Source organism: Odocoileus virginianus, chromosome X, assembly GCF_023699985.2.
Source record: "Odocoileus virginianus isolate 20LAN1187 ecotype Illinois chromosome X, Ovbor_1.2, whole genome shotgun sequence".
In the NCBI taxonomy this organism is placed as follows: domain Eukaryota; kingdom Metazoa; phylum Chordata; class Mammalia; order Artiodactyla; family Cervidae; genus Odocoileus; species Odocoileus virginianus.
In genome coordinates, this window is record NC_069708.1 from 51,177,317 (window position 1) to 51,203,213 (window position 25,897).

The window sequence follows — 25,897 nt, forward strand, 5'->3', positions numbered from 1 at the left end:
AAGTGGCTCTATAACACAGGGAGGTCTGTGATGACCTAGAGGGGTGAGATAGAGGGAGCAGAGGGAAGCTCAAGAGGGAAGGGATAATATGCACAATTATGGCTGATTTGCAATGCTGTATGGGAGAAACCAATACAACATTGTAAAGCAATTTTCCTCAAATTAGAAAATAAAAAAGAAATGAGATCTCCTTCCCTCCAAAAGAATATATGTTGTATGATTCCTTTTATGTAAAACTACAGAAAATGAAAATGACTCTATATTGTCAAAATACAGATTAGTGGTTGTCTGGGACAGCATAGGGAGAGATGGGAAGGAGAGATTACAAAGGGGCATGACAAAACTTTTGGAGGCGATGGATATGTTTGCTATCTTGATTATGGTGATAGTTTCATGTCTATATACATATGTTAAAACTTATCAAATTGTATACTTTAAGTATGTAGGGTTTGATATATGTCAACTGTATCTCAATAAAGCTATTAAATAAAAAGCATGTGGTAGATATGCAGAATACTAAACTGGAAAGATAACTGAAAGGACAAAAAGGCAAGTTGCAGAATACCGTAGTCTTATTATTATAGGAGAATAAATTTATGCACACTATTTAGAGGATATGCAATGGAAGATTATAGAGTACTATGCACCAAATGTTAACATAAGAAAAACTTTAAATAAGAGATTCAAAAATATTTGTATAAGTCTATTTATTGATACGGAGAGATGGTCACAAGAGACAGTAGAGGACAGGGAGAAGGCAAGTTACAAACAGTATTTACAGTATGGTACTGTTTCATTTTAACTGTTTAACAATCTCAAAGTATATAACCCAATATTTTTATATACCGAGACATTCACTTCAACTCACATAAGAGGTTCTAATTCCTACCATGAGTTTTAGAAAACAGAACTATAGTCCAAAAGTCCTAGAAATGCTTTCTGGGCCACAGACCTTCAGGAATCACTATCATGTAGACTGAGGCATCAGCTGCTCTCCTAGCTTTCCTGTTTTGTGTTGACGAAGCTGCAGTTCTAGGCCTGGGCCTAAATTTCTCCAATTAAGTTTATCCTGTACAGTTTTAGCTTGTATAAATGCAGAGAGTAGGCTTGCCTACCAATAAAAGATCAGTTCAGTTCAGTCTCTCAGTCGTGTCCAACTCTTTGCGACTCACAGAATAGATTACAAATGGTAAACAAATTAAGGTAGCTTTGCAAGGAGGAAGAAAACAATTATCTTTTAAAACGTAAGGTATGAAACAATGTACAGAATGATTCTAGTTCTTTGGAGGGAGAAAGTACACACAGATTGAAACCCATAAGGTCATACAGCAAATTTCAGTTGTTTTGACTCCAAATTTACATCTTATCCATTCAACTGTTTAGGGCACCAACTGTTTCCCAGATACTACCAGTTCAAATTCATACACATTCATCCTAGACTTTTCTTCTAACTCCAGCAAGATTTAGCCTAATGGAGATGTGCATTCAGAGGAAGTTAAGAATTGCAAGACTGGCAGGAGCATTACCTAGAGCAAAATTTAATCATTAAAACCAATCTGTGAGCCTTGAAGCCTGCCACACAAAAAAGTAGAAGAGGGCTATAAGGTAGTGGGGCAATGAGAGTCGGTTTGGTATCAGACAAAACAGCAATGCCACTTATCTGCCATGTAAATCTAGGAAAAATGATTTAACCTCCCTAATTCTCATTGGAGGTGATCCAAAACAATGAGTTATAATCATAAAAAAAATACCAGTATGTAGCTCAGAGAACCATTGTTGAAAAGAGGAAACCTGTAATATGTAGTGCTACACAGTTACTGACATTAACAGTAGGTACTCTGGAAATTGTTTCCTCTCTACACCTACCTCCTTTCTCATCTGTATGACTTGACATAAATGAAATAGCCAAAAAATGAGTTATAAATGTAGTTATCAAAACAAAAATGAATATTACATTTTATCTGAGATTCAGAGCCATCTGTATGTTGTAGAATGAGTTATCTGATTCAGGTAGAATAGGGGAAAAACAGTAATTCCTTTTACATTAAACAGCTGTAGCAAGCAACTCTGCCTTTATATATAGAGAGTGCACATTTGGCAATGAGCATGTATAGTATACATATATGTATGTGTACATATATACATGAGTATATGTGTATCATTAGATATCTTTTTGTGTATATGCCTTGTTTATGCAACTAGTTTATAAATTCAAGGATATTATCTTTTTTAATCATTTGAAGCTGCAAATGGATTTAAGCAGATACTAATGAACAAGTTTAGCTTACTTATGATGCACCAGTTTACTATTTTAAGTAAAATGTTAAAAAGCTCTCCATCTACACAAGATAATAACTGTTAGATGTTTTCAACTCATAATGAAACACTGACACCCCAAAATGGTCTAGCTCAGGCTTAGACTGTCACAGGTAATATTGTGTTAAAGATGTAATTCATAACATGCACACTGTAATAACGAAAACATTATGCATGGCTCTTTGGGAACAGACAGCCTATTCGAGTGTGTAGATTGTTCAAAGCATTCTCTTATTTCTAGCTCATCTTACATTGTTTCAATGATCACTTTAACTTCACGGAAAATGGCCATGAGTGTAGTATAACTGGAGTGATCAACAACTACAATCGAGCCCTTTCTGATATGCTCTTTTATGTTAATAAATATGGCCACAGCACTAACGAGATTGGCTTTTGCCTCTTTCTGGTTAAAGATGAGTTTTAACGCTGCTAATGATTCTGTATTGGTCATATCTCTGGCTGCAGTTGGATTTTCAGACATATTCAAAAGTACTTTCAAAACAAGATTTCTAGTTTTACGATTTCCGAGGGACAGTAAATGGAAAAGCTCTGAAAAGTAATTGGCAACAATGTGATGATGGTTAGAATCAGTAGTCAGTTGTCCTAGTATCTTTAATCCAGACTGCTGTCCAGGTGAATTCAAGGGAAAAGATATGGTTTCTTTACACATATGCTTAACATGTAATTCAACCTTGCGTTGTCTTTCATCCCCAGAGGGGGGATTCAGGGTAATGACAGCTTTTTTTCTCATTTCAGAGGAAGGAAAACTGAGCAAGCTTTCAATAAGTGTCACTACACCCACCTCATTAATGAACTCTTGAGCAAATGGATGAACATTAATGATCCCCATTGCAATTTGAGCTATTTTATGAATGAGAGGATCAGTAGTTGACTTAAGTAAGGTAATAAGTCTTTCAAACTCCTCAGAATCCATGTAGCATTCCATCTTGCAAGGGCAAGCAAATGGCTTAATCCCATTCACCTCCCTGATCCTGATTTGGCGCCTAATTTCCTCTATGGTCTGGATGCAAGGGTCAGAACCAAATGGGAACTCAGAGACAGGCTGTGAGCTAGAGGGAGTGCTTCTAGAAGGGCATGCTGCCGCTGTTGCCACAGGCGAAGAACGGGTATTTTCCTCAGCAGAGGCCAGGACAACATATGAAGGCGGCTTTTTCTCAAATGTGACTTGGGATCTAAAGCCTAACACTGCTGGAGTTACGGCAGGAGCTTTGGGCCATATAGTTACCTCAGACCAGTCCTTGGGCCTATCTTTTTCATTAATTTCATCCACAGGCTGAGGTTTAATTATCCTGCTCACAGGTCTAGGGTTAGGATCAAAACTAGTTTCATCTCCGTCCCAAAACCAGCTCCCAATAACGTTCTCCTCCTCCTCCTCCTTCTCCTCCTCAGCTCCTAGCCTAGCCTTACAGCTGGTCCCAGCCAGAGGCTCCAACTTCTCAGCACAGGATGGGGGACCAGTATCAGCTTTACCTTCATCTTTAGCACTGAAATGTTTACCAATCTCTTCTCCATTCCAGAACCAGGAACCAACATTGGCCTCTTCTCCAGCCCCAAACCAGGTATTAATACGAGTCTTATCTTTACATGTAAACCTGGACTCAGCAGTAGCCTGAGCCGCAGAACAAAATCGAGCTGCTCTAACAGCCTCATCTTCAGCTTTGGGACGGACATCTAGCAGATGTTCTTTCATCTCAGTAACAACCTTGTTCTTAGACGCTGCCTTCACCACTGCCACTGCATCTGCCCGAGGCCCTGCCTTGGTTATAGCTTTGGTCTGGGTCTTGGCTGCACCAGTAGCCTCCCTCTTTCCTTCAGCTGATCTGACTGTATCAGTGGCCTCCCTTTTTCCTTCAGCTTCTACAACTGCCCTTTTTTCAGTTTTTGTCTTCTTTTTATTCTCATTCTTTCTATTCCTATTCCTTCTACTCTTAGCTCCAGCCATAGCTGAAGCCCAGTTATATAGATAGCTCTACACAGTCTTGGGCTTGGTTCTCAATATGTCTTGGGTCAGTGTCTTAATATTCTTTTACTAGGTTGAAGGTGATGATCTTCTGTCACTCGAAAGCCACCACAGCTAGCACTGGAGATAGACCTGAGGTGGAAGAAGAAAACGAGCTTTCAGTCTCTTCCAACTGCATTTTTTCTATGCAGAAAGTCACACAGAATGTGAGAGTACAGATGGACTGTCTTGTAAGAGTAGAATAGTAGAAAAAGTTTTTTACCTAATTTTATCCCTATCATAGTCCCATTAATGCCCAACAATGCCCTGTCCAAACACTTTTCTTTTCTCTGCATCAAATAGGAACAGAGATGATGAGAAAGTTTGGTGAAAGTGAGCAAGACTAAGGGGTATAGCCCATTTGGAATATACCACTATACTCTACAGGTCTATCCTGGTATGCCTCACACCAACCTGCACGGATATGGTGGAATTTTCTCCTCTTCTCTTGCTTCTGGTGTTGATAAGGCCTATAGCCAACTCACAGGTGGACCTATGAACAAAAACACAGAAGGGATTGGAACTTTAAGCATCTGGTAGACAGATATGGGCTTCTAAATCCAATACATGTCTTTCTAAATCTAGAGCTTTGTTTCTGGCCTCCTTGATCCTCTTCCATGTTATCCTTCTCCACTTCATGGTTATCTATCAATTGCCCTATAGGCACAACTGTGTCTTATCCCATCCCCATTTCCTATACATAAATGTGAGGGCAAAGGTGTGTGGGAAGTTGGGATACAATGGCTTCAAGATATGATCTGCTCTTACTTGTCAATAGCAATTCCCACTCCCAATCAATGAAGGTGCTCATGCTCACATTCACCTTGGATTCAAATGAATAGCTTTGGTCCTCTTTCCTAATCAAGTTCAAAGAGAACAGCTACCTGCAGATTTCTACAGGACTCTAAAAAGAACAAACCTATGAAAGACAAAAAAATAGGAAAGAAAACAGAAGAGACTGAGATGACCTAACACCCATCACAAGTGTTACAACACACGCTTCTATATATACAAGGCCATGAAAAATGTCTCCCATCTCTCTGCTCTTCCCAAGTGATCTCCCATCCACTCCCCTGCTAGAGACCTGCAGCTTGTCTAATCACACCGCCCAACTCTAAAGTCAGTCATTTTCCTAGCAGAGGCTACATATCCTCCCTTGAACAAAAATATGAGATGCAAGAGTGGGTAGTGGAACATAGGCAACTGTATTTAGAAGGCAGGCAGTGAAGATAATGGGAGCTATCACTTCAATACCATCCTGCATGCCGTGGCCTTTTCCCCTTCCCCACACATACATAGGTCCTACCTCATTCACCACCTATGCCAGCCAGGCCACACAGCAGGTGTTTTCAGGAGATGCTATCTTTACCACTACAAAACAGTCCACTAGCTGAAGAGTCACACCCTGCATAAAAAGGAGGGACATTCAGTAAAACACCAAAACAGTATGTTGACAATGGTATAAGAATATCAGGTTAATGAACAGATTCCCAAAATTCAGGTCCTAAAATGTCCTTCTGAAGACTCAAGGAATAAGTAAATAAACGTCTCTCACCTTCTAGAAATTGATACCCACTCCCAGTAAGTCCAAAAAATCTGTGGGACTGCTTCTCCACCAAAATGAGAGGGGCTCTGAAGGGAAAATGGGTTTGGGTTTCCAGAACCAGAAACTGAACGGGCAGACTGACTTCATGTGTTCTAAACTGACCCTGCAGAAAATTTTCCTCTATTCTGAAGAGCCATTCCCACACTTCAACATATTCAAGTGCGCTAGGATGTTCAGAAACCGGGTTCCAAACGAGAAATGTGGATTAATACATTGTTTATTTATATGGATTCTTCCTGTGAAAGCCTACGGACTCCTCACCATGTCATCTGATTGCATTTGACACGTGCAAGAGCTAAATACGGAAGGCAATTAAACAGTCGTATTAAGAAGCAACAAATTTGTCATTTTGGTGTCTTCATAATCTACGCGCTCAGTTCCCCTTCCATTGAAGTCGCCAGATCAACTGCGCAGACAGGAGACTGACATCAAAGAGATGCCTGTGGGAAGGGACCGCACCCGGCACGAGGGGTCTAACAGGCCCCTTGGCAGAATCATAGCCCGGGCTGCTCCAGTCCCGGCTCCAGCGGCCTCCCTAGAGCCCCCACTCGGGCTCCCTCCGCCATTTCGCCCATAGCAGGTTCCCGCACAGCCCTCTCCCCGCACAGGCACCGTCGAGGGCGGGGCACAGTCATCCGGCAAGCCCGCCAGGGACTAGTCCGCGCCGTACACCTCCCCAGCATCCGAGGGAGCCCCTGCGGCCAAGACCCGGCCCCGGCCGCGCCGGTGGCCGCCTTCTCAGCGCCAGTGGTCTCCCGGCGCTAAGGAGCTCTCTAAGGGTTCAGCTCCGACAATCTCGAGTCCCCGTCCTCAGGCTGCCAAGGACAGGCTGTGAGCTGGTCGTCGCCCCGCGACACCCTCACTTGCCTTCGCAGGCGCAAGGTCTCGGTGGTCGGCCTCCCCACTCCAGTCGCAGCTCCTCTCTCGCTTCCCACGGCTCACCGTGCGGGCAAAATGGCAAAGGGGGCTCCCGCCCCCCGCGCCGCTGTGTCAAATCCGGCAGGGCCTGCACAGGTTGCGGTGCCGACCGCTCCCAGCGTGAGTATTGGGAAGGGGGGCGGAGGGATACCGCACGAATAGACTAGACGCCCCCTCCCAGGCCCACCTTAGTTCCGACCCAGAGGGGGCGTGGCCTGGAAGAACGCCAGCCTGAGGGGCGGGGCCACGCCATAAGGCCCGCCAGCCTTCCGCCACCCTGCGCCGCCCTCCTTGCGGTGACCACCTCCACGCTTCTGGCCCGGCAGCTTTAGAGTGGTCGCGGGCCGGGGCTGGGAGGGTCGCGAAGGGTCGCACTGCAGGGAGCAGCGGATGGATACAGGCCGCCCCGCAGTGTGTGTGTGTGTGTCTGAACCCGCAGACTGTTCGGTGTCCGCCCCCTCCCTTCCCCCATCACGCCAGCCATCCTTCTTGGGCGCGGGTGGCAGGGGGGCTGCTTTCACCTTCAGGGGCCGCGAGCTGGAGGAAAGTGGGAGGGGGCGCCGTGGAGGCCGAGCCCCCGCCCCTCTTCTAAGGGAGGGCAGCCCCTGATAGACCCCTGGCTGAGGAGACAAACCACTTGTCTGCGCCAGTGTCTTCATTCTTTCTGCCACACTGCTGTTGTCTCAGTCGCTGTGGTGGCACACTTTACCATTTCACTGTCCCCACAGTTGCCCAGGAAAGAGGACCTTTGCTTGACAGGACCCGCACCTGCTCAGACAATCCTCTTTCTCACTCCACAGCCAGGGGTCAGGCACCATGTAGGGGCAGTCCTGGCTCCTCTTCCTGGCTCCTGTCACGTCTTCTTTTGCAGGGGATTCCAAGGGCTCATCATCTTTGGCAGGGTAGGAATATGCCAAGGATTAGAACCAACTGGGATCTCACAGGCTTGCCATTCACACCAGTCTAGTTTTATCTACTATGGCTATTAACATATTAATCATAGGGAATCCAGAAGAATAGTACTGATGAACCTATTTAAGAGAAGAAATGGAGATGCAGACACAGAGAATGAACTTGTGGATGCAGTGAGGGAAGGAAAGGCTAGGGCAAATTGAGAATGTAGCATTGACATATATACACTATCAGGTGTAAAATAGCTAGCAGGAAGCTACTGTATAACAAACACAGGGAGCCCAGCCTGGTGCTCTGTGATGACCTAGAGGGGTGGAAGGTGTGAATTTGGGGAAGCCTCAAGAGGGAGGGGATATATATAGTAAATATATAACATATATAATTATAACTGATTGGTGATGATATAGTACAGAGACAACCACAATATTATAAAGAAATTATCCTTCAATTAAAAAACCAAGTTAATCATGTTTATTTAAATTGCCGGTTTGATAATCCCCAAATCTGAGCCTGGTTCTGATGCTTTGTATCCTTAAACAACGCTTTTTCTTGCCTTTTAGTACATCTTGTAATTTGTGTTGAAAGTTGGATGATGGTACTAAGAACTGAGGTAAACCGACTTTTAGTAGCAGTTGGGCTGTGCATAATGTTTGCTGTAACTGTAGGTGCCAGTCTTCAAATTACCCTAGCCTCTATTTTTGTCTTTCCTCTTAACTTTGGGCTTCCCTAATTATATCTTGCAGAGAAAGTCTGCATTTGCAACTCTTTCAGCTGCACTTCACTGTTACTGTACTGGAGGCCTGTTAGCATGTGGAGGAGAGGAAGTGTTCTATAATCTTACGTTTAAATTCCAGTCTTTTGTGGGCCTGCGCCTCTTGATTCTGCCCTTCACAAGTGTTTTCTTTAGTGTCATTCTTCTCCTTACAGGAGAATGGAAGGTTAGAGTGGGCTGGATATAAGGAATGCCTTTCCCTTAGCTGGGATAATGTTCTGAGAGTCTTTTTCACTGGGGAGTAGCCCTTTGTTATGGATAAGACTGGGGAGTGTATTTCTTGAGTGTACACTTCCCCTCCCACTGCCAGAGCCCTGAGATCTTTCTGGTATCTTCACTATGAGTTCCTAGAGGTAAAGTCCACTGCAGGTCCCTTAGGGGTTTCTCGTTCTCATACTATTCCACCCTCAGTCTCCAGCAGTTTGTAAAAATTCCCACTTAAGTGTTCTTCCCTGTTTACGTCTCTAGCAGTTTCTGCTTTATGTAGAGAGATATAGGCTGTGACTCTCCGATTTGTCTTTTCTCCAGAATTTGGGGTGGTCATCTGCCTTTTGACCTCAGTTCTATGATGGTTCTAAGTCACTGATTCTCAGTTTGTTCAGAGTTTTTCTTGTAAGTACAGGACTTCTAAGCTCTTTGCATGTCAGAACTGAAAGTGTGGCCTAGGGATTTTAACAGGGTAACTAAAGATCAGTGAACACAGCTTTCATTCTCTTCTTTTCAGCTGAACTTCAGATCTGGAAATAAAGTTGCTCTTGAAAACCTAGCTGCTCCATGAATATTCACTCTTTTCTCTCCCAAGTATAGAAAATTTACATGACTCTCTGAACTTGGCATCTTAGCCCCCAGATTCTTAATGTGGAGTGCAGATTAGAATTCAGACTTCCTGAATCAAAGATCTGGTGAGGTCTGAACATCTGTGACTTAACCCCTGGAGAAAAGCATCTCTGTTACCACCACCACCATAAAGAGGCGATGCACTGCACTACTAGGTGCTTTTGTAGATTAGAGTAGTGAGTAAGCTCTGTAGTGAGTGATAGTCACTCAGTCATGTCCAACTCTTTGCAACCTCATGGACTGTACAGGTTCCTCTGTCCGTGGAATTCTCCAGGCAAGAATATTGGAGTGGGTTGCTGTTTCCTTCTCCAGGGCATCTTCCTGACCCAGGGATCAAAGATCTCTTGCACTGCAGGCAGATTCGTTACCATCTGAGCCACCAGGAAAGCCTACTATTAAAGAGACATTTCCAAGTATAAAGACAGGTCATCTTAAAAAGTATCAGCAGATAAAGCCTTGACTTTATCTTATAATCTATAGACAATATGTTAGAATATGTAATGAATCCATACACCTTTTCCAAAGGAATACTAGAGACAGAAGTAGCAATAAAGTTATACATGACAACCATCATCAGATGAAATAATTTAGATGAAGCTTGTTTCTCTCGAAGAGAGGGGACTGGGCAAGTGGTCATGAAGGAACTACAATGTGCTTTTAACTTTGTATAAAAAATAATGTTCAGTTCCATGCTGGTGAACATAGTTCTATTTTTGCCACATAAATCTTCTACTTCAAATTACTGTCTGAATGCTTTACTAAAACTCTGCTCCTGGCCTTTGTTTTGGAAACTGTTACTTTCGTTGCCACCTGCTGACCACTGTCCTCTGAAGCTTCTATTTCTTTCACACTGTCCCCTGACACCTTGGTTACCTTTGTGTTGTCCCCTGAAGCTTTGACCACCTTCCCGCTGTCCCCAGAAGTTGTGATATCCTTCCCGTGGTCCTTCTAGCTCTGGTTGCTCTGTGGCCAGAGAAAGCTGCCAGTGCTGTGACTCATGCCACTTTCCCTGAACTTCTGTTACTGATGCAGTAGGGATATCAAAGCAAACACCCTGCTTTCCTTTGAGAAAGACCATTCCCTTCACTTTGTAATCAATATCCTCACTCAGTTACTCTTTAAGTTCTTTCCAAGCATAACTAATGTTTGGCATTTCAAACATTTCAAAAAGCCCTGTAAGCACTTTCTAAAAGGAGGCTGCAGAGTAGAGTAGAGACTCTTTCCTGCGGGCTCTACTCTGGGACATGGCCAGACTGCAGATATATGCAGTCCAAAGCGTGAGTAGAGACTTTACCACTAACTATTTGTGTCACTTTGGAAAAGGTACTTAATGTTTCTATAACTCAGTTATCCTTCCAAGGTGATTGGTAATTACTTTACAGGATTCTTGTATATACTAACTGAGGAGCTATCTAATATTCTGAAATATCTGCAAGTATCAAGTCTTTCTAGTTCCTTTTAAAATTGTGATCTAGTCATATTATGGGGTGGGCTGGGAAAAGCAGTAAGAGTAGATGAGATCTCCCTGGTGGCTTTTAGAGGTCATAATTGCTAAGACATTGCCATTATGCTCTTTCTCACTGTAATGTTGGTGCTCTGTATATTCTGTGTTGCTTAACATAATCCTTTACTATATTAAAAGAACATCACTTTTACATAAATATCTCTGCTTCCTCCTTATAGTGATGTACCACAAGGAAGCTGATCCCAATTCCAGAGGTGAGTCTGCTTGGTCTAGGGATAATTCATCCCCTTGGTACTCTGGAATGGGTGGTGATGTAACGCTGCTCAATGAGAAGTGAAGAGAAGATTGCAGAAGAATTTCTGAGGAAAGTGTCCTCACTCATAAGAAAAGGCCATCAGTAATGATGTCTTCTTTTCTTCCTTGGAAAGTTGCTTGACTCCTTGCACATATCAAGTTTCCAGCCTTAGGATGGAAGCTGATATTGTTAGTGGCAGATGAAAGAGATGGGAAAAAAGCTGCGTTTTTAGCTGAATCAAACAATCATCAAGACTGCCCTACCTCAGTACTTCCAACCAGTGAGTAATAAATGTCCTTATTAGTTAGAGTTAAACTCCTATTCCGTAGAACAACCCTAAATGTACTGTATGTTCAAGCACAAAATAATGTTTCAATGAGTAACAGTTTGTGACCTTTGTTTGTTGGTAAGCCTCTGCTGGGAGGGATTGGGGGCAGAAGGAGAAGGGGACGACAGAGGATGAGATGGTTGGATGGCATCACCAACTTGATGGACATGAGTTTGAGTAAACTCCAGGAGTTGGTGATAGACTGGGAGGCCTGGCATGCTGCGATTCATGGGGTTGCAAAGAGTTGGACACGACTGAGCGACTGAACTGAACTGAAGCCTCTTACACTGTTGGTGGGAATGCAAACTAGTACAGCCACTATGGAGAACAATGTGGAGATTCCTTAAAAAACTGGAAATAGAACTGCCATATGACCCAGCAATCCCACTGCTGGGCATACACACTGAGGAAACCAGAATTGAAAGAGACACGTGTACCCCAGTGTTCATCGCAGCACTGTTTATAATTGCCAGGACATGGAAGCAAACTAGATGTCTATCAGCAGATGAATGGATAAGAAAGTTGTGGTACATATACACAATGGAATATTACTCAGCTATTGAAAAGCATACATTTGAATCAGTTCTAATGAGGTGGATGAAACTGGAGCCTAATATACAGAGTGAAGTAAGTCAGAAAGAAAAACACCAATACAGTATATTAACGCATATATATGAAATTTAGAAAGATGGTAATAATGACCCTATATGTGAGATAGTAAAAGAGAAACAGATGTAAAGAACAGACTTTGGGACTCTGTGGGAGAAGGCGAGGGTGGGATGATTTGAGAGAATAGCACTGAAGCATGTATATCATCATATGTGAAATAGATCACCAGTCCAGGTTCAATGCATGAGACAGGGTACTCAAGGCTGGTGCACTGGGATGACCCTGAGGGATGGGATGGGGAGGGAGGTGGGAGGGGGGTTCAGGATGGGGAACACATGTACACCCATGGCTGATTCATGTCAATGTATGGCAAAAACCACTACAATACTGTAAAGTTCTTCCTCTATGCTATCTGTCCATCAACACTAGTTCTGTCTTATTCATAAAAATAGGCTCCAGTGCATGATATAAAGAAACAAATGTTAAAATAGGGGTGAATAAAATACTGTGTAAGTACACAGGATGGAGGAATTACTTCCTATGAAGGGACAAAGAGTAAGGGTGAGAGTTTCAGAAAGACTTCAAACAGGTCCTAGCATTTGAGTTGAGCCTAAAAGGATGGCTCTGTTTCCCACAGGCAGAGAAAGAGCATGAGGATATTGAAGACTGAGAGAACAACCTGGGGAAATGCACAAAAGTAGTAACGTACAGAGAACAGTTGGGTTGGAAACGGAAGACAGTCCAATGCAGCTAGAGTACAGGCAAAGCGGAGCACAGCTTAGAGTGGGTGAGGCACGAGTGAGTGCCTCCTTAAATTATGTCTTTATTTCATTCTAGTTCTAGCCCAGACTTGGAAGAATGTGTTGGAAATGGAGATGGAAAGGTAGAACTGTATGGGAGAATTGCACAGGGCCTTGAAACCCTCCATTGGGAGCCTGGTAGAATTTTCTAGATGAGATCCCACTGAAGGTTGCGTTTTTGAAACGGGGTAGAGCAGAGGATCAGTTTTGATAGATGGATTGTCATCTGTCCTATATCTTCCATTCATGATAGGACAGATGACAATTCCACTCTAATTTTATGCCCAGGCAGCAACGCTGTAGGTCAAGTGACATCTGAATGGGTCCTGATATTTATTACATGAGATAACCCATAATATTTATCCAGAAAGGAGGTAGAAACAAAAGGGCCACATATGTGTTGAAGTATTTACTTCAACTACACTCCCAGTAAAAAAACTGAGGGATGATCTAGCCTTTATAAGTGCTACCCAAGGAGTGATCAGAACAGAGATAATCATCTTCATGCATAAACACACACACCTCCACACCTCACACTTCCCTGTCCTTTGACTGAGATTGAAAAAATCCACAGGCGTGAGTTAGTTAAGTATCTGCACTGGGATGCATGTGGGACTTAGAGGTAGGACTTAGGGCTGAACCGCCCTGTGAAGTTTTCCAAATACAAATGCACCGTATGCACCGTGTGAAGTTTCCCTAACAGAAAATAAAGGCTGAAGAAGTTTTGATAAGAAAAAAAAATAGAAAAAGAACTTTAAAAATCATCTAAATTGTAGATGTATGCCACAAAAACATAGGCTGCTTTTTTCACCCAATTTAACTTGTTTCTGCATGATGCATAGGATCAGTGTCGGTTTGTAGACATGAATCGAGAGATGGCTGCTAAAAATAGGAGTGTGTGACACTTTTTTTTACATCATCAGTTCTTTGACACCAACTACCCTGAGTTAGAGGCAGACTCCACAGGTTTAAGAGTGCAGTCTCCAATAATACTGTCCCCGTTTGAGATCAGATGCCAGTTACAAGTCCTGGAGTACCACCCACACTTTTGACTGACCAGTAATAAATTCAAGGGTTCCCATGACCCCCTCAAAAAGGTCTTAATGACCCACATAACCACAATGATGTGGTCACTCACCTAGAGTCAGACATCCTGGAGTGTGAAGTCAAGTGAGCCTTAGGAAGCATTGCTATGAACAAAGCTAGTGGAGATGATGGAATTCCAGCTGAGCCCTAAATTCAAATCCTAAAATAGGATGCTGTTAAAATGCTGCACTCAATTTGCCGGCAAATTTGGAGAACTTAGCCATTGACACGGGACTGGGAAAGGTCAGTTTTCACTCCAGTCCCAAAGAAGGGCAATACCAAAGAATGTTCAGACTACCATACAATTGCATTCATTTCACATGCTAGCAAGGTAATGCTCAAAATCCTTCAAAGTGAAAGAAAAGTGAAAGTGCTAGTCACTCAGTTGTGTTCAACTCTTTGTGATCCCATAGACTGTAGCCGACCAGGCTCCTCTGTCCATGTAATTCTCCAGGAAAGAACACTGGAGTGGATTGCCATTTCCTTCTCCAGGGGATCTTTCCAACCCAGGGATTGAACCCGGGTCACCTGCATTGCAGACAGATCCTTTACTTACTGAGCCACCAGGGAAGACCTAAAATCCTTCAAGCTAGACTTCAAAGGTACATGAAACGAGAAGGGCCAGATGTACAACGTGGATTTAGAAAAGGCAGAGGAACCAGAGATCAAATTGCCAACATCTGACAGAAAAAGCAAGGGAAGTCCAGAAAAACATCTACTTCTGCTTCATTGGTATATGCTAAAGTCTTGTGTGGATCACAACAAACTGTGGAAAATTCTTAAAGAAATAGGAATACCAGACCACTTTACCTGCCTCCTGAGAAACCTGTATGCAGGACAAGAAGCAACAGTTAGAACCAGACATGGCAATGAACTGGTCGAAAATTGGGAAAGGAGTACACCAAGGCTGTATATTGTCACCCTGCTTATTTAACGCCTATGCAGAGTAGATAATGTGAAATGCTAAGCAGGAGGAATCACAAGCTAGAATCAAGATTTCCAGGAGAAATATTAACAACCTCAGTTATGCACATGATAACCACTCTAATGGCAGAAAGTGAAGAAGAACTAAAGAGCCTCCAGATAAGGGTGAAAAAGAAGAGTGAAAAAGCTAGATTAAAATTCAAAAAACAAGGTCATGACATCTGGTCCCATTAATTACTTCATGGCAAATAGGGGGAAAGTGGAAGCAGTGACAGATTTTATTTTCCGGGGCTGAAAATTACTGCGGATGTTGACTGCAGCCAGGAAATTAAAAGACACTTGCTTCTTCAAAAGAAAGCTATGACAAACCCAGACAGCATATCAAAGAGCAGACTTTGCCAACAAAGGTTCATATAGTCAAAGCTATGGTTTTTCCAGTAGTCAGTATGGATGTGAGTTGGACCATAAAGAAGGCTGACTGCCAATGCTTTCAAATTGTGGTGCTGGAGAAGACTCTTGAGAGTCTCTTGGACAGCAACGAGATCAAACCAGTCAATCCTAAAGGAAATCAACCCTGAATATTCATTGGAAGGACTGATGCTGAGGCCGAAGCTCCAATACCTTTGCCACCTGAAATGAAGAGCCGAGTCACTGGAAAAGACCCTGATGCTAGGAAAGATTGAGGGCAGGAGGAGAAGGAAGTAACAGAGGATGAGATGGTTGGATGGCATCACCAACTCAATGGACATGAACTTGGGCAAATTCTTGGAGATAGTGGAGGACAGGGAAGCCTGGAGTGCTACAGTCCATGGGGCTGCCAAGAGTCGGACACAAATGACTGAACAAGTGACTGAACAACAATGGCCCCCTCAGGTTTGATAATTTACTAGAACAACTTAAATAACTCACTAAAAGTGCTACATGTAGAGTTGTAGTTTTACCAGAAAGGATACACATAGAACAAGGTATGGACACATCTCAGACATACAGACAAATTCCATGCCCTCTTTTCATGCATTCAGGGCAACATCATCCTCCCTGGAAATCAGTGTGGTTACCAACCAGAAAGAGTTTTCACTGGGGTTTCATTACATAGGCATGATTGAGTAAATTACTGGTCACATGATTGAACCCCAAATCTAGTGTCCTTCCCACTCAGGAGTTCCTGCTGGCCTAAAGTTCCAACTCTAAATATGTGGTTGTCCCTTTATAGTGACCAGCCCACATTCTCACATCCTGAAGCTAAGTAGGGACCAACCATGGTCCATTCGTAAGCATAACAAAGATCCTCCCAAGGTTCAAGAAATTCCTGGCACTGTGCAAGGATCCAGAGACAAAGGTCAGATGTACTCTCTCTTATACCACTTAAGGGCTTCCCTGATAGCTCAGTTGGTAAAGAATCCGCCTGCAATGCAGGAGACCCCGGTTCAATTCCCAGGTCAGGAAGATCCTCTGGAGAAGGTGTAGGCTACCCACTTCAGTATTCTTAGGCTTCCCTTATGGCTCAGCTGGTAAAGAATCTGCCCTCCCAATGCAGGAGACCTGGGTTCGATCCCTGGGTTTGGGACATCCCCTGGAGAAGGGAAAGGCTATCCACTCCAGTATTCTGGCCTGGAGAATTCCATGTAATATATAGTCCATGGGGTCACAAAGAATCAGACACAACTGAGCTACTTTCACATACCACTTAATGTTTGAGGTGTTTTGTCAAACTCTAAAACAACACAGACAAAACAACAAAGTTTGCGGGGAAAGGACACAACTTAAATGTTGGTCCCAATACATATATTAACAGAATTCTGGAGAATGGAGGGAAGAGGAAAACAACAAAAGAGGCAGGGGGTAAAAGAGGAGGAGGCAGCCCAAAGGCCTCAATCTCTGTAATTTTACCCACATGCCCACTGCTCTATTCCAGCTTTTAAATGTAAACAGGAGGGCCTGAAGTAGAATTACTGCATAGTTTCAACTCTATACTGAGTATGAAAATAAGGATATGAGTGGGCTTAGGAAAACTCATTATTTCCTAGTGGCACTTTCTTAAACTGCCCTGGTATCTAGTGTACATGGGGGTGGGAGGGAGTGGGTAGGTGGAGCGGGGATATTTAGTTAGAAAGAGGATAAGGATATACCAAGGACCTACACCTAGTGTAAGACCAAGGACCTTACACCTAGTGTAAGGATGCACTAAGGATACACCAAGGACCTTACACCTAGTGTAAGACCAAAGAAACATGCCTGAAGAAGTGGGCAGAAAGCAAAAGACAAAGAGAGCAAAGTGTCAGCAGAGCAGACACACACGAGATCACCCATAAAGCAGTTGTCATAGGTGGTTCCCAGAAAAACCCTATTAAGAGGCCCAGCATGGCAGGCAGCAGGAGGGAGCCTCCAAGGAGTAGCAGCTTTTGAGTTCCTAGATGGGAAGGAGCTGCTACCTGGGGCACAGATCCAGGAATCACCTTGGGAATTGAGAAGCTTGGCAGTATCCCAAAGAGAACTCCTATGTGAAGGGCCCCAAACAAACAGATTCCCTCCTCCTGAGTCTGTTGTCTCCCCTTCCCCAGAGCTGCCCAGATTGGGGTTAATTCCTCTCTTACATCTCCAGGCAGCTGGAGCCTTGGATATCCCACCCCCTGCCCCAATTTTGAGCTGGTTTCACCAGCTGGAAAAGACAGACAAACAGTAGAGAGTGCCAATGGGGTGGGAGGAAGGGAGTGCAGCTCACAGTTCTCATCTTCACACCTGCATTTCCTGATGCAAGACCACAGGTGATCACGTACTGTCACTTCCCCGTGTCCTCTTTCTAGGCACCCCTGAAGCCAACTGCTTCCTCGTATCCACCTCCCCTACCCAAACAGAGGAACAGTCGCCCAACGCTGGGTGGGGTGAGGGGCGTTCAGAAAGCAGGATGGAGCAGGAGGGACCACGAAGGTCCCAGGTGCTTCCTCCACGAGCATCTAGTCTCTACCACCACCTCCCATCGATGCTATTTCCCGACCTCGAACCCACCTCCTCCAACAGCGGCCGCTGCTTCTCTCCGCATACGCCTCCCTCAGGATGACTTCCGGCCTCTTGAGCTCCTGGACAAAAATCAGGCCCCGGCTAAGACGCTCACGATTGGCTGAGGGACTGTGTCCTCTGCCAACAAATACCGTAATCCTGGGTACCTGAGGAATTCGTTTTAAGGCTAGTGCACCATGAAGAGACATCCACTCACCCACCGTTACATCCTACCACTCCTCTTACAGCCGTCTGTCAAGCGTCAGGTGCAAGTCTTTCCCGACCCTTTTCAGTACTTACACACCTCTACGCCGGTTCAAGCGAGAGCGCCGTCACGTGACCCACCCTCAGCCTCACGTGACCGCACATTCGGCATGTCCGCCGCAGCCCTGCAGTAGCAAGCAAGGTACAGTCTTCTGCCTCTAGGGCTGAGCTGCTTGCTAGAACAACCTGAAGCTCCCGGTGGTGGTGAAGATAGAGAGCTGAAAGGAAGGCTGTTTTGGAGCCAACGCTTCCGTCCTAGGACTGGGCTTTGCTCTGTAGGAACACAGGGCTGGCGAGGGACACTCCGTGAGGAGTTCAGAGACCAACTGACTTTTAATATTCTGTATAAAACTCGTTTGAGCAGGCTCCGGGAGTTGGTGATGGACAGGGAAGCCTGGCGTGCTGCAGTCCATGGGCTCGCAGAGTGGGCCACGACTGAGCGACTGAACTGATGAAACTCAGGTGATGTATTAAAACACATGCAAGATCTGTCTTGAAAATACTGATAGGCAAAACATTCAGTCTCCAAATTCCACCACCAGGATTATCCCTTGTTATCACTTCTGGTTTGTGAATGGAGGCAAAACTGCCATTTTGCCCCACTTCCAAAAACCTTGCAGCCTAAGATTGGATGGGAGGTGTTGCAATGTCAGAAAAAGTATACAAAAATTGGGTAAAGACAACGTAAGTTACTGGATACTAGTTCAGTGCAGTGCTAGAATTCACTTCCTGTTGACTGAGCAAGTTTTCAACCCTGAGAGGCTATATTAACTTGTTGGTATTTTGTCCAATAGATATGGAAATGATTCATGTCCAGTGGAATAAAAAACATAAATGATTTCAGTTTATCACCCTTAAGATATTAATCAACTTTGTACCTGATCTAGCAATGTTATACTAATGTTTATTTCCTATGTGTATGAAATTATATATATATATATATATATATATATATATATATATATATATAGTCTGCTTCCCAGGTGGCTCAGTGGTAGAGAATCTGCCTGCCAGTGCAAGAGATGCAGGTTCGATCCCTGAGTTGGGAAGATCCCCTGGAGAAAGAAATGGCAACCCACTCCAGTACTCTTGCCTGGGAACTTCCATGGACAGAGGAGCCTGGCAGGCTACAGTCCATGGGTGTCACAAAAGAGGCAGACTCAAATTAGCAGCTAAACATGTTTTGTTTATGATTATATTGTGTATATTGTATATACACATCTCCTTCAGCCATTCTCATAATCTTAGTGGCTGTTGTGTTGAAAAAAACTTCCATATGTCCATTTCTAATTTTATTGTTGTTCAGTCGATCAGTTGTATCCGACTGTTTGCAACCCCATGGACTGAAGGCCAGGCTTCCCTGTCCTTCAACATCTCCCAGAGCTTGCTCAAACTCATGTCCATTGAGTTGGTGATGCCATCTAACTATCTTATCCTCTGTCACCCCCTTCTCCTCCCACCTTAAATCTTCCCCAACATCAGGGTCTTTCCAATGAGTCAGTTCTTTGCATCAGGTGGCCAAAGTACTGGAACTTCAGCTTCAGTATTATTCCCTCCAATGGCTATTCAGGGTTGATCTCCTTGCTGTCAAGGGACTCTCAACACCACAGTTTGAAAACATCAATTCTTTGGTGCTCAGCCTTCTTTATGGTCCAACTCTCATGGACATAGATGATTACTGGAAAAGCCATAGTTTTGACTATACAGACCTTTGTTGGCAAAGTGATGTCTCTGCTTTTCAATACACTGTCTAGGTTTGTCATAGCTTTTCTTCCAAGGAGCAAGAGTCTTTTAATTTCATGGCTGCAGTTACCATCTGCAGTGATTTCTAATTTATGAATCATAAATTTACCATTTCAAAAATTAACAGCATCCTCAGACAAAACATTTTCACCATGTCTAAAAATAACAAGACATATGGTATTTCCCACAAGTCTGTATTCCCTCTCTAAACCAACTCTATCCCTGACTTCTGCAATTCTTGTCTGAAGGTATGGTATGATATTTTTCTTATTTTTTGGAAAATATGCATAACATAAAACTTACGATTTTAACCATTTTAAGGTGTACAATTCAGTGGCATTAAGTACATTCACAGTGTTATGCAATCATTACCACTATCTGCTTCTGGAACTTTGTTGCCCACTTTGTCCACTACAAAAGGAAATGTGATGATCTTTTGTATGCAACAGTTACGTCAATAGGCTGCCATCTTCATACAATCAAGAGACTAGTAGAAACTTAGCAACCTTGGTAATTTTACTTTTCTTTAAAACATTTCATAAGCTAGTTTTTCTGAAGTCTCATTCCTTTTCAACTTTTCTAAATGAGTTTAATCTCTAAAAAATTATTTTAACACATGCTCATTTACATAACTATATCCCTTCCCACATGTCCACCTACAACTTAAAGCACTAGATATAAGCATATTAAAAGGTAAAACCATTGTCTTATTTTGTATCTTCCCAATGCCTGTCTCTGAAAACTTCTTTAGCACAGTATTTTCCTCCAGAATATGGAATATGTGAAGTTTTTTAGAAAGTCATTACTGAAATTGTACAGAAATTGTGTCTGTTTACACACAGGTTTTAAAAATGGAATCTATTAATAATTTTCCATAGATGATGTTACAGTCTTCTCTATGTCACCAGATATAAAAGCATCGGTGTCATTCCATACCAATAAATAGATCTCTTTTAATAGCTGCATGGTATTTCCTTAATACTTTTCTTGAATTAGGATCACAAAGGAAATCTTATTCCTGACTCCATTTAATTGGTATTCTACTTCACTTGTTCTCTCTTCAGGTGGCACTGAGCAGCACCTCTACTTTGAGTTGCAAAATGTGCAGATTTGGCCAACTTAGTTCTCCAGAGTGGCCTCATTCCAACTGCATCCCTCATTAAACTTGTCTCTCCTATTCCAGGAAGACAGGTTATAGCCATGCTACCAGAATAGATTTTTCTAGTTACACACTTTTCTTCACACCATACTGCTCACTTCCAAGAATGACCTAATGGGTTGTCTCATCCTACTATTCAGTGACCAGTTTGAGTCCCTCTTCTCTGAAGCATTCCTCAAGTACCACAGCCCACAGTATCTCTTCCTTCTTAAGCTCCAGGAATGGGATTTTCCAATGAGGGTATGCATGTCATACTACAAACTGTCTGTCACTGTGCATGATGTATCTACATCTAGATTTTAAACTGAAGAAAGGTCACTTCTGCCACTTTTCACACAGAACTTTATTTAAAACACTGACTCAAATAGAGAACAATATGTTTAAACAATGAATAGAAGGGTAACTCACACAGGCGGCTCAGTTCACTAGCAGCTCAATACTGAAAAATACAGCAATCTGGACAGCAAGACAAATATCAACAAATTTTTTCAGCACTAATTATCATTTGGCATCCACAAAATGATCCAGCTCAAAGAATTGGACATAGTTAACATCAGCATTAAAATATAAGTTACAATATAAAACCAGACTGAAAACCAAAGCACTACTCAGGGTTCTTTGGGAACATAAGGCTGATCAGAGGCAGGTGGATAATCACATTAGCTTTGCTGTCCCACCTCAGGATCACTTTGATTGTTTATTTGGACTTGCAGTTCCTCAGCTAACTTCTCAAATTCATGGAATGCAGAAATAAGTGGCTCAAGACTGAAATCATCATCAATTAAGGCCATTGTTCCATTTTTTATAATATTACTGATATTCTGAAACATTTTAATAACAATTTGAATGTTATCATTTGTCTCTTCTATGTTAAAGAGACCCACAAATATTGATAGAGCCTTGGCACTGAACAGTTTTTTTGCCACCATGGGATTTTCAGACAAATTCAATAGCATTTTCAGAACGTGAAACTTTGTTCTTGCATTGCCTGTGGTTACTAAGGAAAGAAATCCAGACATATAATTGGAAACCAGTGTGTGATAGTCAGTAGTTGAGGTGAGGTGTCTAAGCATCCTTAACCCAAGCACCTGCTCAGGGGAACCCACGCTATGAGCAAGGGTTTCCTCACACACTTGACACACAAATGTCTCAATCATGTTCAGATTTGGGTAAGGGGGAGCCATGTGAATCATATTTTCCAGAAAACTTGTCCTAACTCGGGAGGAGGGATAATTGAGTAAGGTTTCAATAAGTGAGACAACACCTGAATCGCGAATGAAATCACGAGTAAATTGAGAAGCAGTTCTCATACCCATTGCAATCTTAGATATTTCATGAATAAAAGGATCTCGAATTTTGTCCATTAATAGGAGGAGTTCTTCAAACTCTTCAGGACCAATTTTAAGCTCACACTGTATGCAGCTGCAGGACCAACTCTCAGGCTGTGCACTCTCCTTGGCCCTAAGATGCTCCCGAATTTCCCTGACTGACCGGTAGGATGGATCATATTGAAATGGGAACTCAGAATCAGGCTGATCAGACTGAAGCAAAGATTCCTGCTCTTCCCCTTCTGGGGTAACTTCCACATTCTTGGGCTTTCCCTCAAACAGTTCGGTGTATACAGATGTTGTTGCTTCTTCAGGAATTCTAAAGGGGCTTGGGGATGGGAAGCCAACCCCATGACAAGGACCAGGTTTGAATTCGACAGTGACCTCTTCCCAGGTTTTGGGCCTGGATGATACATCAACTTCCTCCTCGGCTGCATCTCTGAACCTGGGACTAGCCTTGTACACAGGACGAGGATTTAAGTCAAAGCAGGCCTCATCCCTGTCCCAGAACCAGGACCCAAATATGGCCTCTTCTTCAGACTCTGGTCTGGTCTCTTCTCTGGCCACAGCTCCCAAACTGGACTTTTCCTCAGTCCAGAACAACGATCCACCAATGGCCCCCTCCTCAGCCCCTGCCTCAGATTCACAGATGGCTGAAGCTCCAGCCTCCATACTGGCCTCTTTTTCTGCCCAGAACCAGGACCCAATAATGACTTCCTCCTCAAACCTGGGTTCTTGTTTGACCCTGTCACTGTTATTAACAACTTTCTGGGTCCTGGGCTTCAAGACAGTATTAGGTTCTTCCTTGTCTCTGGGTCTCAATCTACTATTGGCCTCTTCTTCAGGCAAAAACCAAGATTCCTTATAGTACTCATCTTCAGACTCAGATTCAAAAAAGTCCTCTCTTTTTGTCCGGAGCTTGGACCTCATATTTGCCTCATCCCTGACTCTGGACCTGAACAAGTTATTGGTATTTTCTCCAGCCCACAAGCAGAATGGGTTGCCAGACTCTTCCTCAGACCCAGACCAGGAATCAATAAAGGGATCTTGCTTGGATCTGGGCCTGGATCTGGGATTAGGCTGATGTTTGGCCCTGTGCCTAGACCTGGTATTGGCCTCTTCCCTAGGCCATGATCTGATACTGGCCTCTTCTCCAGTCCAAAAAGAAGATGTTGTAGAGGTCTCATCTGCTGACCAGAATCCAGACTCACTAGAAGCTTCCTCTCTGGCCTTGGCCCTGGGATAGCACCAAGACCCCATACTAGTTTCCTCCCCAGATCCAAACCAGGGTTGGGTTCCTGTCTGAACCTGGGAGCTAGGAAAGGTCTCATTGTCCACAGTGACCAGTTCCCTATCCACAGATAGGGCCATAGGTTTAGTGGCTGACCCAGACTCAGTACTGACTAATGGCCAAGCTACTGCATTGGTTTGGGGCATGCCCTCTGCTTGCAACAGTGCCTCAGCCCCCAACTCAGTCTGAGCCCAAACTTGGGCTTCATCTTTGGGTCTTGCTCCAGGGACTGCCTTGGCTTCAGTCTTAGGACGTGCCCTGCCTACTGTCCTGGCCTCAGTTTTGGGCCTTGCTCCTGCCGTTGCCTGGAATTCAGTTTTAGGCCTTGCCCCAGCCATTAGCTGTGACTCCGTTCTGGGCCTTGCTCCAGCCATTGTCTGTGACTCAGTTTTAGGCCTTGCCCCAACCATTGCCTTGGACTCAGTTTTGGACCTTGCCCCAGATGTTGCCTGGTTCCTAACCTTGGGTCTGACCACCATTGGGACTTCATTTTCTCTCTCAGCCCCACCCACAACCTCTTCTCCAGGCTTCTTTTCAGGCTTGGCCTGGGCAACAGGCTCAACTTCAGCCCCAGTCATAGTACAAGTTACAGAAAAGACCCAGTTAAATACCTTGATCCAAGTCTCAGTCTCTACCACAGATCTGTCACAGTTCTGAATCTTCACACTCTGTAATCTCTCGATGATTCAGACAATATAGTTGGAAACAAAAGTTAGAGTCAATCACCAGTCCAGCACTCAATCAGCCTCCTTTCCAATCCCAGCCCCAGCCAGTATCACAGAGTGCAGAAGCAGCCCAACCAAGCTGGGAGAGGATGATGGTTCCCCAGGGCAGGGTGCAGACCTGTCGACAGTGATGGTCAGCAGCAATTCCAGCACCACCAGAGCTGCCACTGGAACTCAATCTAGGAAGCAAGAACAACATGGGACATTGTGTCTCTTCCAACTGTCACTCCATGCAAAAACTCACACAGAGAGACTGGACCTTAAAAGCTTGGTGGGAAAGTTAGGCTATTAGAAAGTCCCTCTGTCATCCTCGTTTTACCCAAACATACTCTTTAACTCCAGAGATGCCACATTGCTTTGCTTGCTATAACACACATGCATAAATAGTGTGAAATGATCTTGGCAATGAGAGAAGCTGAGGAGCCTCAAGACCAGACCCTAATCACTCCTGGACCTGTGTTGGTCTTTTCTACTGCACCCAAAAGCTGGACCCACTCATACCTGCACCAATGTGGCACAATCTTCCTCTCCTTGTTTTGTTCCAGTGGTATTAAGCCTTAAGCAAACAGCAGGCTGTCCTATGGATGAGTAAACATACAGTAAAAATGGAGTCTGACTGCTTGGTTGACAGGCAGACACCCTGACCACAGATAAATATCTCTTTTTGTTTAAGTGTCTAATTTGTCTAATGTTTTCTTTCTCTTGGTCCCTGCTCTCTTGGTCTGCTCCTCCCTTTCACTGCCCAATCCACACCTACCCAACAATCCTAACACTCCTGCAGGACAGCAAATGGTCAAGGGGTTCCGCAGCAGCATGCAAATCTAAAACAGAGTAGAAGATATGAATCAGCGACACCCAACTAGATGGAAAACACTTGTCAATCTTCCTCTGTAGCTGTCCCCTGCGTTGCTCCTCTTTACACAAACCTTCAGAGATTTCAGTCTCTTCCTTCTTTCCTTCCTTGCAGAAGTAACCAGCCTTAAAGAAGGTCTATGGACAAAAGAAAAAAAGTCAGAAGACCAAGGTAGCAACCAAGAGGCTGGTGAACAGACCAACACCGAGTATAGGAATTCATATACTGTCTTTCAATATTTAGAGTCCTCTTAGTAGAATATTCTCATTTTATTTAGGTCCTGTATTTCAGCAGTCCAGATAACAAACAGCATCTCTTGACGTCACATTTTTCGCATTGCTCCCTTCTCCTATTATGAGGATTCACCACTAGGTGCACCACATCCCTTTGCCTTGCGCAGTATAAATTGGGGGAAGGGTGCCCACATATTCTAGAAAACAGGTTGTGCAGTGGTACCTGAATTTATGACTTCTGTCCCACCTTTACCTCCTAGTCCATCTTTTCCACCCCTAATTCTGGATTGAGAAGAGAAAGGAAGGCAAGGGAAGTGTGTAAAAACCTGGTAGACAAGAAATTTACGAAGTATTCCTGGATGCCTGACCTGTGCTGGTCGCAATCACTCCACCCCGATTCACATGTCCAGTCAACG

General features: G+C 43.7%; 3 protein-coding genes across 7 annotated transcripts in view; all 3 read right to left on the reverse strand.

Moving 5' to 3' along the window:
• Positions 1–692: 692 nt before the first annotated feature.
• Positions 693–18,344, reverse strand: GPRASP3 (G protein-coupled receptor associated sorting protein family member 3). 5 transcript variants are annotated; one of them, XM_070462065.1, is made up of 6 exons: positions 18,053–18,344; positions 17,895–17,965; positions 5,643–5,741; positions 5,160–5,255; positions 4,751–4,829; positions 693–4,429 (listed from the first exon to the last, which is right to left on the reverse strand). In XM_070462065.1, exon 6 carries the CDS (start codon positions 4,277–4,279, stop codon positions 2,564–2,566), a length of 1,716 nt encoding a protein of 571 aa, XP_070318166.1. In that variant the 5' UTR covers positions 4,280–4,429; positions 4,751–4,829; positions 5,160–5,255; positions 5,643–5,741; positions 17,895–17,965; positions 18,053–18,344; the 3' UTR covers positions 693–2,563. The 5 variants fall into 5 exon arrangements, with proteins under 5 accessions (XP_070318166.1, XP_070318168.1, XP_070318165.1 ...); XM_070462067.1 differs by lacking the exons at positions 17,895–17,965; positions 18,053–18,344 and adding an exon at positions 7,629–7,734; XM_070462064.1 differs by lacking the exons at positions 17,895–17,965; positions 18,053–18,344 and adding an exon at positions 6,810–7,622.
• Positions 18,345–21,376: 3,032 nt separating this feature from the next.
• Positions 21,377–24,255, reverse strand: GPRASP2 (G protein-coupled receptor associated sorting protein 2). Its single transcript, XM_070461759.1, has one exon. The coding sequence runs from the start codon at positions 24,246–24,248 to the stop codon at positions 21,711–21,713; it is 2,538 nt and encodes an 845-aa protein (XP_070317860.1). The 5' UTR covers positions 24,249–24,255; the 3' UTR covers positions 21,377–21,710.
• A 230-nt stretch (positions 24,256–24,485) lies between these two features.
• The window catches only part of LOC110126704 (uncharacterized), a 1,979-nt gene continuing 567 nt past the window's right edge, over positions 24,486–25,897 (reverse strand). The window contains exons 2-5 of the mRNA XM_020876528.2: positions 25,322–25,385; positions 25,153–25,216; positions 24,897–24,973; positions 24,486–24,574 (exon numbers count right to left, since the gene is read on the reverse strand). Of these exons, the coding sequence (XP_020732187.2) occupies positions 24,530–24,574; positions 24,897–24,973; positions 25,153–25,216; positions 25,322–25,385 (250 nt within the window). The 3' untranslated portion in view covers positions 24,486–24,529. The remainder of the gene's footprint in view (positions 24,575–24,896; positions 24,974–25,152; positions 25,217–25,321; positions 25,386–25,897) is intronic.

Excerpts from the sequence above, each read along its gene's own strand:
- GPRASP3 (XM_070462065.1), bottom strand. The coding sequence starts at position 4,279 with ATGGCTGGAGCTAAGAGTAGAAGGAATAGGAATAGAAAGAATGAGAAT.
- GPRASP2 (XM_070461759.1), bottom strand. The coding sequence starts at position 24,248 with ATGACTGGGGCTGAAGTTGAGCCTGTTGCCCAGGCCAAGCCTGAAAAG.